Genomic DNA, 15,886 nt, shown 5'->3' on the forward strand with positions numbered 1-15,886 from the left:
AGGGGTACCTTGGCCTAGGCCCCAGATCAAGACGAAAAGTTGTTTTCAAATTTCGAACCAGGGGAGTCTCAGGGGGAGCGTTTACCGGAACCGGCTTGGGAACCAGACAAATTGACCGAGAGTTACCAAATTTTAGTCACGAATACCTTGGTCCAGACTCCAGACCTGAGTTTAACGATTTTGTCAAAATTCGAACCAGGGGTCGTTTACCGGGACATGTAAAAGTAGTAGAAAATAACCGATATTAGTGTTGAATTCATAGTTTTCGCGGTCGCTGAAATCAATGGTGAAACTCCGATAGCATTAACTTCCAAATTCATGCTATGCTGCACCGGGCCGGGGGTCACCGGGGGGGGGGGGGTGAGATATCGAGACATATAAAAGTAATCCAAAATGACCGATATTAGTGTCAAATCCATAGTTTTCGCGGTCGTTGATATCAATGGTGACACTTTCATTTGTGATCACTTGCAAATTCAGCTACCATTGTATGCGGGCCGGGAGTCAGCGGGGGAGGGGATACCGAAACGTAAAAGTAATCCACAATGACCGATATTAGTGTCAAATCCATAGTTTTCGCGGTTGCTGAGATCAATAGTGACACTTTCATTAGCGATGATTTGCAAATTCAGCTACAATGTATGTGGGTCGGGAGTCAGCGGAGGGGGGGGGGGAGTGAGGAAACCGAACATGTAAAAGTAATCCAAAATGACCGATATTAGTGTCAAATGCATAGTTTTCGCGGTTGCTGAGATCAATGGTGACACTTTCATTAGTGATTACTTGCAAATTCAGCTACCATTGTATGCGGGCCGGGAGTCAGCGGGAAGGGGGGCGGAGGGTACCGAGACATCTAAAAGTAATCCAAAATGATCGATTTAGTCTCAGATCCATAGTTTTCGCAGTCGCGGAAATGAGGGTAATACTTCCACAGGCCTTGACTTCTACACGAAGAATGGGTATATTTAGCTAATATATATAAAATATTTAGCTAATATACAATATATATATAGTTATCAAAAATTAGGGAATCAGATGAAAACACATGTAAAACTTCTTACGAATAATGTGAGAACACTGTATCTTGTCCAGTTCAGATTAAAATCATGAAGGCCCAACGTGCAAACGAACCGTTTGGAACATCTGTGCACGTGATCAGTGACGTGGCGCTACCAGATATCATTTTGTAGTGTGGCGCTGCCGACACATTTCAGCTCCAGGATACCTTTGTTCTCATTGTGTTTAGTGTGCCACAAATCTACGTAGTGAAATTGTGCAACAACGTGATTTGCCAGAATCGTTGGCATGGCGAGCTGTCGGCAGGTTGAAAGGTGGTCAGTCACGGCGGGAGGTGGCACATGCCATAGGGGTGGCACAAAGTGTGATTACCCGATTGTGGAATCGATTTCAAACAACTGGAAGTGTTCGGAGAAGACAAGGACAGGGCTTTTCACTAGCAACCAAAGCCAGAGACGATCGTTATCTCTTGTTAACAGCCCGTCGAAACCGGCGTCAGAATACAACTCTGCTCCCGCAAGCCTTCCGAACAATAACAGGACGCACAACATCCACTCAAACGGTCCGCAAACGCCTTCAAGAAGGTGGTCTCTACGCACGTAGGCCTATGGTGTGTATCCCATTAACTGCACGATACCGTGTTGATCGAAGAGTGTAGGCGGAGGAACATCGTGGGTGGGGACGCAATGAATGGGGCAACGTTTTGTTCTCTGACGAGTCTCGATTCAGTGTAGAGCCTGATAATCGACGTGTTTTCATCTGGATAGAGTGTGGAACACGACACAATCCCATGTTTGTGCGAGAAAGATCCCAGTATCATGGTGATGGACTGAATGTGTGGGCAGGAATCAGCATTGGTGGGCGTACTGAGCTCTACATCATCCGAAATGGCTCTTTGACGGCTCTCAGATATAGGGATGAGATCATGAAAAGTCTTGTTCTTCCTTATGCTGGTGCCATTGGTGATTCGTTCCTTTTCATGGATGACAATACTCGTCCTCACAGAGCTCGGTTAGTGGATGAGATGCTGGATGCTGAGGGTATCGCTCGGATGAAGTGGCCAGCATGCTGTCCGGATCTCATTCCAGTTGAGCATGTCTGGGATATGCTTGGCAGACGAAATGCCGCTAGGCCAGTAAATCCAACAACCATTCCAGAGCTGAAAGTCGCTCTTCTGGATGAGTGGCACAATATCCCCAAAGAACTCATCGATAATCTGATTGAATCCATGCCACGCAGGTGCGAGGCTCTGTTGGCTATTCGAAGTGATCATATGACATATTAAGGAACAATCAGTGTTGTTGCCTTGCCTGTTTGTGAGCAGTTCGAGAGGTGCACACATAACCGTCTTGTGTCATGAGCCATGTGAACAAGGTTTTCCGTGCCCCAACACCAGTATGTGCCCCATTTTTCTAGTGTATCTTAAAGCATTCCTTCTTGTATGATATATATGAGTCAAACATAAGCTTATTCATACATTATTTTAAGGTCTTGTGTGATATTTCAGCTGAACCCCTAATTTTTTGAGCATTATATGCGGTATATATATATATATATATATATATATATATATATATATATATATACATGATCGAAAATGGCCTCGAATCCATACTCGCTGAGATGAACAGAAGATGCCGTTTAAATCCACAATTTCAGCCCCATTAGTACTCTAAGGAGGATGGTGACATGTAAAGATAATTGAAAATTATCGATATTAATGTCAAATTCATAGTTTTGGGGCTCCACAAGTTCATTGGTAACAGTTTTGGTGCCCTTTGTGTCCAAAATGAAACATATTCTCCTCGTGCGAAGAACGGATATTCTCCTAGTCTGTAATAATAACTAACAGAAGTTTCACTTAATATATTTCTCGCTGCTCAAATTTACTCACTTGTGCGGTATATGTGTGTAAAGTAGAATTAAAACCTGTTGCTTTAAGTATTTTTCCGTTAGCGAAATACATTGTATATACAGTAGGACGTCGATAATCCGAACGTCAAAAATCTGAACGCGGTCCCTAGAAGCTTTTCGTGTCCATCGACGTTATGTGAAGTCAGTGTTTTTACAAAAGTTCATTTATATGTAATTGTTTGTCATGTATTTTTATTTTTTCTTAGGCCTATAAGTTTTAAGTGTGACTTACAAGAACAGTGTTATTTAGAGTACAAGCAAGTTCTTCAGAAACATTAAACGTAAGTAGCCTTACGTACGGTATTGTAATTACCGTATGTACTGAATAACCACTGTATCGATAGAAGAACATACCGTACAGTACATGTAAACCTAAATGGCATTTTCTTGGTCATTTTCGAAAATCCGAATACCTGTGGTCCCAATTAATTTGGATTTTCGACTTCCCACTGTATATGTTGCAGACATGTTACAGCAAGTAAGATTACTAGCATCAGGCCAACAAATAGTTTTTAAACTATATTTTCCTGTTTTTGCCAATATTTCCGAACCAATGATTTTTTCTAATGGTTTCAAAATTTCCGGAATTTTACATAGAACAATGAAGCTATCTCTATGAAATATAGGTTTGATTTAACATATTAACTAAAATGATTTTGTGATTAACAAAAATGATGATTCTGATAATACCCAAATTTTCCGTTTTTTCCCCAGCTCGGGAAAACCGTAAGAAAAACTTTTTTTTTAACCCAAAATTTCCGTTTTTTTCACAGGCCTTCACAACACTAGTCTGAACATACAGTGCATCGAACACTCCTAACGATGGTGAATGTTAACACCACGACATCGGCAACTATAACTGAAATGAACACGTGGCCATCGCCACTAGACCTTGGCACAATGGCAGAGCGTTGCATTGTCTGATGAATCCCGACATCTTCTTCATCATGACGATGTGAGGGTGCGAATCCGTCGTGTTCAAAGAAAACAGCTCCTTGACATCTGTACTGAGGGACGGAGACAAACTGGCTCGGGCTTAATTATTATCTGCGGAACATTCAGGTGAGCATCCATGTGTTTAGTGGTGCTCGAGCAAGGCACCATGACGGCCGAGGCATCGCACGCTGCTTGCAGACTACGTACACCCCTTCATGACGGCCATGTTTCCCATCGGTAGTGGCATTTTTCGACAAAATAATGCACCATGTCACAAGGCCAGGAGTGTGATGGAGTGGTTCGAGGAACACAGGAGCGAGTTCCAAGTGATGTGCTGGCCCCCAAACTCTCCGGATCTGAACCCAATCGATCACATCTGGGATGTGATTGAACGTGACGTGAGGGCGTATCACCCCCTCCCCGGAATTTACGGGAATTAGATGACCTGAGTGTGCATATGCGGTGCCAACTCTCTCCAGCGACCCACCGAGGAACATTGCGACCATGCCAAGACGCGTTGCCGTTGTTATTCGTGCCAAAAGGTGGACATACTAACAATTAGGTAGGTAGTTATAATGGTCTGGCTGATGTGTGTGTATATTTTAACTCGTATATTTTGTCTCGACTCGAATTTTGAGACATCTCGACTCGAATTCGAGTCGAGTCGAGACTGTCGAGTCGAGACAGCAACATATTTTCGAGTCGAGACAACATTTTCTCGAGACGGGTCGAGACAGGCTTAAATCTCGACTCGACTCGACTCGTGCGCATCCCTACCATCAGTATTCCTTCCCGGAAGTGAGAGTCTTGAAGGTTGTGAAAATAGTCATCCACGACATTCTCAACTTCTTCATTCGATGTGAAGCACTTTCCAGAAATTTCTTCAAGTTTGGGAACAGATAGAAGTCCTATGGTGCCAAATCAGGAGAATAGGGCGGATGGCCGAGCAAATAGTACCCCAAATCCCGCAGTTTTCCCATCGCCAACGCACCCTTGTGCACAGTTGTATTGTCCAGGTGAAAGATTATATTCTTCTTCTTCAAGTCAGACCTCTTCTCTCGAATTTTGGCATCCAGCTGGTCAAAAAGGTTGGAGTAATATTCGCCTGTAATTTTTCTCCCTTTTGCAAGGTAATCAATTAACAGGATCCTTTTCGCATTCCAAAACTCACTGGCCATGACCTTTCCGGCCGATACAATCGTTCGCTTTCTTCAGCGCTGCACCACCGGCTTCCACCCACTGCTTGGACTACTGTTTCATTTCTGGCGTGTAGTGGTGAACCCATGTCTCATCCATTGTCACAAATCGCCGCACAAAATCGGTCGGATCCCTTTTGAATCAGTCCAAAGATTGCTGCGAAAATCTTTTCTCATTTGCTTTTGGTCGACAGTCAGCAAATGCGGTACCCATCTTGCGCAGAGCTTTCGCATCCCTAGTTCTTTGTGCAAGATGTTTCGCACCTGTTCCTTCGATATCCCCACACTCTCAGCTCACTCGCCTGTCGACCAACACGATATCATGCACTTTTTCGATTATTTCCGGTGTGGTTGCAATTTTCGGCCTTCCTATACCGGGTCATCTTCGAGGGATGTGCGACCACGTTCAAATTCAGCTGCCCAGTTTTTAACAGTTGACATGGAAGGAGCAGAGTCCCCGTAAATTTTTGTCAACTTCGGATGAATTTCCGTAGGGGTTAATCCATCCAAAACGATTACCACACGATATTCAATTTTATCCATTTTCACAACTAACGCGCAAAACGTCTAACTGCAACAATGCCTACACACAAACTACTTGAGAGAACAAGTTGGCACTTGTTATACGAACAACTGAAAAGCACCCCCAGGCAAAAACAATAAAATTTTGCTGATTGGAGTGCTATCTCTGGGTCAGGCCGAAAACTTTTCACCCCGCCCTCGTAATGTTATTCATGAGGCTGTGAATTGTTTGTGGATTGCTGGCATACACTTATTCTTTCAAATTTAAAGGCATGGTAACAAGCCAACAACCTACAAACAACTTAGGACCTTAAGGACAACATATCGATGCTATTGCAGCAATTGACGTGCGTTTTAAAGTAAATGTCATTAAAATTTTTAATAAAAGACTGATAACTTGCCGTAGTTCTAGAGAGTGCTAGTTGTCTGACATCATATTTCTTTGTTAACTGGAACAAAAGTTCTTTTCATTCCAAAATTAAACTTTTATGTTTTCGTTCTTTTGTGTGTTTATTTAGCAAATTGAAAGTAACATTGAAATTTGAACATCCTTTAAAATATTAACTTTTTACGAGGACCTGAAATATCAGCCTCCGTCATTGTCATTGATTTAAAAAATCCTTTTAAATGAAATGAAGTCTTTCAGTTTTACTTCCCACAGTAGTGCCGTGTAAGACAAAGGAAACAATGATGATGAGAAATGAATGAAGAAAGTAGGAGGAAATGGAAGAACCTCGAAAAAGCCAACATATACAGTGTTTGTCCACTATAAAGTCCGCTTGGCGCAGTTGGGATCAAAATTCCTTTTAATCATGAGTGATAAGTGGAATGGAAAAATTGAAATAAAATGGAATTATCATAAAATGGAAATAATGTCGTGAAATACGAAACTCTAATATTACACAATTTACGTATCCTTATTTTAAATGCGTTAAATATGGTAGTATAAAACAATTTAGCCGAAGTATTCTTAAGCTTTGGCGCAGTAAACTTCATTACAACTGTAAATAACATACGAATTCCTCCATTCTCACTTCTAATTTTGTTTATTTTCACGTTTCATGTTCATAAGAGTAATTCAAAGATAATATTGTTCTGTATGCTTAAATGCTTTATCTTTCTTTGGAAACCCTGCTTAGAAACGTTTTCTAAATTTCATCCTTAGCAACATTGACCAAAGTTTCCGGCCATTTATTTATTTATTTATTCCATCATTTACGACATTAAATATGCATAATAATGGATATTAAAACATTAACACATGAAGTGCATTTTTTAAAGGTGGACCACCACCCGGAAGTCAGTACATATTATAGCTCATTCTCTTAACTACCACGCAATGAAGCATTTCAGCTACAACACAAGGCACTGATTCATTTGATTGTGCCTTCTGATGTCAAAAAATGTAACAAATAAAAGAAAATATTTGATTCGTTTTACAATGAGCACACAAGATGGCACTTGCTGTTAGATCTTACTAGAAGTGCTCTGTTTAATGAAATGTTTATTTGTGTTTGTAAAGTATTTTCAAGTAACAACCTTATCACGAAATAGACATATTGTTTGACCGCTTTTCGTGTTATGTTTCATATTTTATTTAAATATTAATTTACATTTAAGGGAATAGATTTTGAGACGAAACTTGCGCAGAACGCCATAATGCGTTGTTCCCAAATTTGTACGTTTATTGTAGTTGTCACAATAAGAAAATTCCTGGATTCTAGCGTTGCAGTTCGAGAAGAGGAATCGCGGTAAGGGTCGAAAAATAAATTTCTCCAGTAAGTATCTAAGCAGAATTCCATGATTACTCCCTTTATTATCTGATATCAGTAAACACTCAACACTCCGCACTATTCAAGCAGGGTTTAGTATAGCACCGAGAACACCTAGTGATCCATCTTAAGTAGTTATTTATCTTGTCTGTCCGTTTGAATGTTTGTCCGTCCGGGAGACAAAAATCTTAAGAACTTTTGATGGGTCACCATTAATTTCCAGCGGGATGTAGAGGGTCAGTGGTAGAAATCAATCATTTTCTGTTTTCACGTTGATCACTATAGATAAAAAAATGTAATAAATAACAAGAAGTGGTTGTCTGCAATTAATTAAACGTCCCAAGAATGTATATTCCATATCTACTCGAATTGCTCTTTTAAAACCGGAAGTGGTAGAAATCTGCTCTCACTATCACACCTTGCAAATCAAACCCCCCTAAACGTGGTATACACGTGGCACTAGCTATAATTTTGAAGGACCAACATTACACTGACAGTAAGTAACACATACTTCTCAGACAAACTCATCCGATTTTCATCAAACGTAGATAGACCTTGTGTGACCTATTTAGTATGCGTGTGAAATATTTTTTTCTGTGCAGACTTTTGATTCCTGAGTTATGTGTAATCAAAATTAGGGTTTGGACTTATTCAACTTTACGCGCAAACATTTTGTAATTACCATTTATAATTAAAAAAATATGAAAAAACTATTGAACATTAATTCTAGCCTTAAGAAAGTAAATGATGAGACACTTAGTCTTCTTATAAATGCAATGTGTACTTTATAATTGATTTTGCTAGAATAATTGAAAAACTATTGTCAGCACTAAGGAAACTTACTAGTTTAGCTAGTAAAATCAAAGTGAATGAAAGAATATTACAGAAACATCTCTTCATCATCGAACTAAAACGAAGCTGAGTAATTCATACTCAACTATTACGAGATGCAATGCAAAGCTTCACGAAATTCAAGAAATAGAATGTGGTATTGAACTTTCTTAAATCTATTTCGAGGCCATTCCGAGAATCAAACTTGTAATACAGAAACAAAAGAAAACAATTTCAAACATGATATTTTAAACATATACTTAATGGTCAATTGTAATCAATGTATTCAAAACCAACGGTTCAAGATATAGATTCTATACAATGCGTTTAGCCTGATTAATTATTATTGTTATTTGTTTAATACGTACACAACTTCATACGTTAGAGTGTACAATTAAGAAAATTCAACTTACCTTCGTCAACGAGAACAAACTCAACTGCTGCATTCAGGGGAATGTTAATCATATGAACGCACTCACAGTAATTGATATTTGGATCACAAATCGAACTTTCGGACACTGAGTTACAAAATAACTTGTCTGGTATCGCTTCTCGTTGAGAAAGGAGAGGTGATGGTGGAAAGATGAATGATAGATTGTTGATTTGTGGTGTCTGCATCTGCTTTTCGTCTGCAACTGAGAAAGACATATGAGGCTAAATTATCAGTAAAATATTATCTTATGTTATTCGTACTTTTTCAGGAATCAAAGCTTCTTTACTTTTTATTTTTAAATAAGGCGTTCAGAAGCCAAATCGATTAACTCCATTTTTTAAGTAACTTTTCAGTTCTACACATTTTTGGCTTGGAAAAGATGTAATATTTTCAGAGGCAAAATCGATTAACTCCATAGTTTAACAATTTTCCATTAGAATGAGTAAACGTTCTGATTACTTCGATTTAAATACATTGGGCCATATGCAGAGTCCTTCTGACGTATGATTAGTGCCATACTAAAGCGTTCGGCTTACATATGCTTCCTGCAGGAATCGGGCGTTTAGCATGTCTCTAATCATTTGTCAAAACGACTCTGCATAAGGCGGATTGTAAGTTACTAAAATGCTCACTACTGAAAAATCTCATTTGATAGAGTTAATCGGTTTGGCATCTGAACGGTTTAAATAATATCATTGTCTGTCGCAAAACTGGTTCTTATAATAAGTATTCAAGGTTTTTAGTTATTTAGCAACTTCTGCAGGGCCATATTTGGACCTGGCAACGTTGACTCATGATGCTTGCAAGTTTACTAAAAGCAGATGCTACGTCTAGTTTTCATTCCTTTATGAGACAGGGCTTAGATTGTAATCCGGAAAATCCACTTACATCCGTCTTGACTTACACTTACACTTGTAATTAGTCATGGAGAAACTAGGAAATAGCGGAGACTTTAGAAAATGCTTGAGAAGCGTTAGTTTTTTCCAGAAGCTGGAATAGTGAGCAATGAATTATACAAAATTTATTGACGATGTACAGACTTATGAAGATTCCACCTTTACAACCTGCCGTTCGCTCGGAAAATAACAAAATGACAAAGTTCTTCTTATAATATGGAACTAATGTGTTTCACAAATCACAACGTTTGTTTATGCTCTAAAACGGACAGATTTTTATTCGATTTTTAAACTTCCTGACTGAATTCTCTCATGTGCAGCTTATTTTATTCTTTATTTATTTTAATTTGTGACTATTCCATCTTCTGTTCCTAATTGTTTTGATTATTCTTTTTCTGTTCTTATTTATTTTCATATGCTATTCTTTCTTATCTGGGATAGTTTTTGTTATCATTTTTCACTTATTTATTTCAATTTCTTATTCATTATGTTATCATTTTTGTTCTTTGTCTTGTTGTTTCACATTTTAATTTCCGGTTATTTTCTTTATTATTCTTTTTGTGAAAGTGAAACATTTTTCTAAGCTCTCCTTCTCTAGTATTAATTGCAACTGTTGGCATTTATTTTAACTTGTGTTTGCTCTTTTTCCGTTCTTACTTAGTGCACATTTGTTCTGTATCTTTCCTCCGCCTATAGTGAAAGCGTATTCAGGATGAATCACGTGATTGACAGGAGGATCATGTGAAAATGCACGACACCTACAGAATGATTCATACGATAAACAGGACCGTGTGAAATTGCACGATAATGAACACCGTGTGAAATTGCACCGTGAGAAACTGCACGTCGTCCTGACGCTCGCTCATCTATGTTTCGTAGCATAAGTAAAACACTTTTTTTTTTCTAAATAAATAGTGTCAATATCTTAAATTCTTTTCCTAGTTTCTCCCCAGTGCTTTCTACAAAATACTTAGTGAAGATTCACCGTAATTGCTTTCTCTCAATTCAAGGGAAATACACACAGTTAGTGTTTTCGAAGAAAGAAAACAATACATCCAACTTGAACTCAGATGTACGAGTTTCTTGCACTTTTTGCAAGTTAGTAACTCTAATCCGTTACTAAAATGAAGATATTGTAATACGAATTAGGAATGTGGAAAGGAATTTTACACGTAGATTCGGCAACTGAGGAAGGTGACAATGTTCACTGAAACCGTTCTGAATTTCAATAAACAACACGCGTCGTATTAAATAAGCCTCATTTTTCTTAATTTAATAGCATGTAAGAATAGCGTATTCTGATTTATGATAAATAACCTTACCTAAATAAACAGGATAATGATCCTGATTATAGAAATTGATGTTATCGATAGTATTCATATCAATTCCCAAATAAAACACACGTTCTTCAGTTAGAGTTAAAGTTAAATCGTCTGATATGGCTTCCATTCCTTGAAGTTTAGATACACAGATGTAATCCCCATCTTCAGAGCAATTTACGTTTACTGCATTCAATACCTGCGAAGTCAAGAATGAATTACAAATGAATACAAGTAATTTACCTACCGGCATGTCTATAGTTTACTCGATAAAGTATTTAAACATAAATAGGCTTATTTATATATATAATGTGCAACCATTTAGTCCACACTACTTCCATAAATATTCATGTAAGATTGTATCATTCATAATTTTAAGATAATATAATACTACTTGAATGTATCTTTTTAACTGTACATGAACATTACAATCTTGTTTTTTTTTTTTTAATCATGTTCCTTGGTTATACCTTTAGGCTAAAGGAGACGGATAATTAATGGAAGATTATGAAGCTATTTTTGTGACCTCCTACGGAGGATCAAAGCTGGGATCACATGTACCAAAGGCACACGTACTAGAACCTTCCTATTTTAAGTGTGATCCCGTTGGCGCTGCTGTCGATGTGTGTTTTCCCGTACCTCGCTCGAAAGAGGAGGGACAAGTTGCTTTGGCCGAGTTTTTTCAATAGTTGAGTGTGGACAGGATTGCCACATTGACGGGCTTCGCTGTGCACTGTCTTGTTAGCCATTCAAAGTAGCCTACGATCTTCACTCGTCAAGATCAAACGACTGAATGGCAAATTGGCAATACAGCCGAGGTCATTCACTTCTTTCCCCGAAAGCAAAGAGATGGTTTCCTCCTCAAGAGGAATACAGGAGTGGTGCCGAAATGTGTTTTACATATTTTCGGAGGGCACACTTCAAGTCACTAGACCAGCAGGGAGGGATACAGTCTTGTAGTCTAGGTAGAATTGTTTTTCCAGAAAAATGAGAGAAAATTTCTGATATCTGAATATCTCCACTAATGTCATACTGTGCATTTTTCCCGCTCGAGCCTGAGAGTGAGGCGTATAAGGATTTGTGAGTGAGATGAAATGCTTTTAATAGTAAGGTAATTAAAATATTTTATAATTAAAATTCAATGATTTTTCTTAAAAATCTTACTTGTTCTCGCTGTCAGCTGAGAGAGTTATCCGTCTATTATCTGTAAATGCTACATTTAACGTGTGAGAATGAGACAAAGGATACATTCTCAGCCTCTGATTGCAGTACACGGTGTAAGATACGATACCTTTAACAATCATTCAAGTGTTGCTATTGTTCTTTCGAATGCAAGTACCATCATTAAGCTCGAATGGAATTTCAGTATATGCATTAAATCCCAATAGAACGGGAAAGGTTGAAAGAATTTCACTGTTTAATAATTCATTAATTTAATTTTTTTAGTTGTTAAAAGGTACTTTATACATTCTAGTTCTAATGTTATATTTTACCGACTCTAAGCAGGTTGCTTCTTCAGTCAACTCCTACAACGTTTACCGATAGTGCGCTACGCTCTCGGCCCTGAGTGAAATAAAACACAGGATATATTGTAAAACTTCGTCTTTAGAAAGAAAATTAAATATGGAAGTAATTTCAGAGTCATCATCTTCAGCCACTGCTTACAAATTTTCACTCGCTTATTCATACCCTTCCTCAAGGTATACATATATATATTGAAGTCGATCAACGACTTCATATCGAAGTCGCTGAATAAAAAATCCTCCCTTATTTTATTAATTTAAAATTCCAAAATATCAAAATTTAATAGAAATTTGTTATATATATATGGGTATACTCTTTACCTTTCCTTCAGGATATTCTGGATCGTATTTAAGAGGTGTTGATTCCGGAACCCCATTCTCTGAATTATTATAAAGTAAAACAGCTCCTTGATGGCATTGCTTATCTTCGCAGTCTGTTAATCCATTGGCTCTTATCCAGTAGGCGCCAACCGGTTGATCAGCAGAAATCACAACATCGTAGCGTTCACCTTTGAAAAAAATTATTATTGCTCTGTATAGCCTTTTCAACATAATACGTTTAACCAACATCAACTGTAGACAAGGAGTGAATTATTACTTAAATACTACTCATAAATCCATATGTAATTAGTGAATAAGGTTGTTTCTAAACACCTGTCAGTGGCACTTGTATTTCTGAACAATATAGCAAGGAGACTTGACAACGATGTAGGCGTATAGTCCAACTCATTAGCTAACTACAGACCGATTTCCGCGGTAACTTACAAGTAAATTAACTTAGGTTAGACAAAAGATTCTGGGTGCTAGAGAGATGCAATCATACGTAATTTACATTTTTGTTTTTTCTCGAAGTAACAGCCTGCACTTTTGGCACATACATATCTTTTCTTGCCATTTGGTCTCACTAAATTCTTCTTTGGGCACACTTTTCACGAAAGATTTCATCACAATCTTTACCTCAGAATCCATTTCAAATTGACAACACTGTGTAATCTTTTCTGTAACGCCAAGAAGAGCCAGAAATCGCACAGGGGAAGGTCTAGGCAGTAGTGAGGTTGCGGAGGTACCTTGATTTTCTTCTTCTGCATTTTTTTTTCATAATATTCGATATGTGTAGTCGCGTATTATCGTGATGTATTACCCATCAAGTCTTCAACTTAGTTGCTTTCTATTACAATTGAATTCTTTGGCTTTCTGGTGTGCTTTGTGTCTTCCAGGTTGTGCTCTCTTCATCAGGGGATCAAAATAATAAACCCAACTTTCATCGCATGTGATGACATCAAAGAAGAAATATGAAATGCTATCAACTATCTTCAACCGCTGGTTACAAATAACCATTCGATTATTCATCTGCTCTGTCGTCAGCATGTGAGGAACCTACGTTAAGTGCATTCGTTTCATGTTCATGTACTTAAAAAGAACGTGATTGATATATGTATTTGGATTGAACATTAATGATTCAAGGATTCGAACTGAGAATGTCTCTTTATCTCAGTAATCGTTATTGACAGCTGACCAACATGCGAGATTATAATCGCGATCTTCAACAAACTCTTTATGCCAACGAAATATTATCCTCTCAGTTTAACGTTCTTCTTTATTGGCGCCCTTAATCTTCTTCTCTGTCACCGTGGCCAATAAATAGCGTCAAATGCCGCGATCTTCAACAAACGCTTTATGCCAACGAAATATTATCCTCTCAGTTTAACGTTCTTCTTTATTGGCGCCTTTAATCTTCTTCTCTGTCACCGTGGCCAATAAATAGCGTCAAATGCCGCGATCTTCAACAAACGCTTTATGCCAACGAAATATTATCCTCTCAGTTTAACGTTCTTCTTTATTGGCGCCTTTAATCTTCTTCTCTGTCACCGTGGCCAATAAATAGCGTCAAATGCCGCGATCTTCAACAAACGCTTTATGCCAACGAAATATTATCCTCTCAGTTTAACGTTCTTCTTTATTGGCGCCTTTAATCTTCTTCTCTGTCACCGTGGCCAATAAATAGCGTCAAATGCCGCGATCTTCAACAAACGCTTTATGCCAACGAAATATTATCCTCTCAGTTTAACGTTCTTCTTTATTGGCGCCTTTAATCTTCTTCTCTGTCACCGTGGCCAATAAATAGCGTCAAATGCCGCGATCTTCAACAAACGCTTTATGCCAACGAAATATTATCCTCTCAGTTTAACGTTCTTCTTTATTGGCGCCTTTAATCTTCTTCTCTGTCACCGTGGCCAATAAATAGCGTCAAATGCCGCGATCTTCAACAAGCTCTTTATGCCAACGAAATATTATCCTCTCAGTTTAACGTTCTTCTTTATTGGCGCCCTTAATCTTCTTCTCTGTCACCGTGGCCAATAAATAGCGCCAAATGCCGCGATCTTCAACAAACGCTTTATACCAACGAAATATTATCCGCTCAGTTTAACGTTCTTCTTTATTGGCGCCTTTAATCTTCTTCTCTGTCACCGTGGCCGATAAATAGCGTCAAATGCAGCGATCTTCAACAAACGCTTTATGCCAACGAAATATTATCTTCTCAGTTTAACGTTCTTCTTTATTGGAGCCCTTAATCTTCTTCTCTGTCACCGTGGCCGATAAATAGCGTCAAATGCAATATCAACTTGCACAACGTTGATTCATTTTTATAGCCACACTCGCAATTCAAAAACCTGTCTACACACTTTCTTCGCACGTGTATTGACTGTTCATTAGTGAATAAAACCATCGTTCGGCGAGTTGTTCTAGTTACACAACGAGGTGAATAACATGCCTACATCCTTGGCGTTGTTCGGAAACACGAGCGCCACTGACAGTTATTTTCAAATAGATTGATGCACATACAATCAAGTAAAATTATACAGCATTTTTCTCTGAACACAAACTCGAAAATATTTCATTTAAGAAAATGTTATAGGAGTAAATTTAAGTAATTTATCAGATGCTGATTATATTTTAGCTTTAACCCTTTCACAAAGGAAGTCGACTTTTGTCGACAGAAAGAAAATTTCCTTAACATGCGAATGTCGACTATAGTCGACGTGTTAAAATTTGTTTGTCCGTATCTTGGCTTTGTCGAGAGTAGTCGCCAAAGTTGTACCGTTCAATTTTTTGTGTTCTATTGTTCTCGATAAACAACAGAAATCTCACAGAAAACCTTTGGCGACTACAATCGACAAAAACCGAGACACAGACAAATTTTAACACGTCGACTATAATCGACATTCGCAAGTTAGGGAAATTTTCTTTCCGTCGCCTTCCACAGTGAAAGGGTTAAATAGATATTTAAATAAAATTAGCCTATTTATTTATTTATTTATTTAGGAAATCTATTGTAGTTTTTCTTTATTGTCGTTAAATATAAGCATGTTTAATATCTTCTATTGAAACAGTTCATATTCTTGGTTTTGTCTGAAAGTGGAAGAGGTGAAATTATAATTTTCGGAACAACCTTCCTTCATAGCTGCTCCACTTTTAAATACTTGTTCTCAAAGAGCATAACATTGGTTACTGATTGTATTAAGAGT

At 38.0% G+C, this 15,886-nt stretch overlaps 1 protein-coding gene across 1 annotated transcript in view; it reads right to left on the reverse strand.

Annotated features, from left to right (window-relative positions):
• Window positions 1-15,886, reverse strand: part of LOC145694596 (multicopper oxidase 3-like) — a 110,372-nt gene that overhangs the window by 13,344 nt on the left and 81,142 nt on the right. The window contains exons 7-9 of the mRNA XM_081770966.1: window positions 12,681-12,868; window positions 10,840-11,035; window positions 8,602-8,823 (exon numbers count right to left, since the gene is read on the reverse strand). Coding sequence (XP_081627092.1) covers window positions 8,602-8,823; window positions 10,840-11,035; window positions 12,681-12,868 — 606 coding nt within the window. The remainder of the gene's footprint in view (window positions 1-8,601; window positions 8,824-10,839; window positions 11,036-12,680; window positions 12,869-15,886) is intronic.

This window comes from Thermobia domestica, chromosome 9 (genome assembly GCF_964235325.1).
Source record: "Thermobia domestica chromosome 9, izTheDome1.hap1.1, whole genome shotgun sequence".
NCBI lineage: Eukaryota > Metazoa > Arthropoda > Insecta > Zygentoma > Lepismatidae > Thermobia > Thermobia domestica.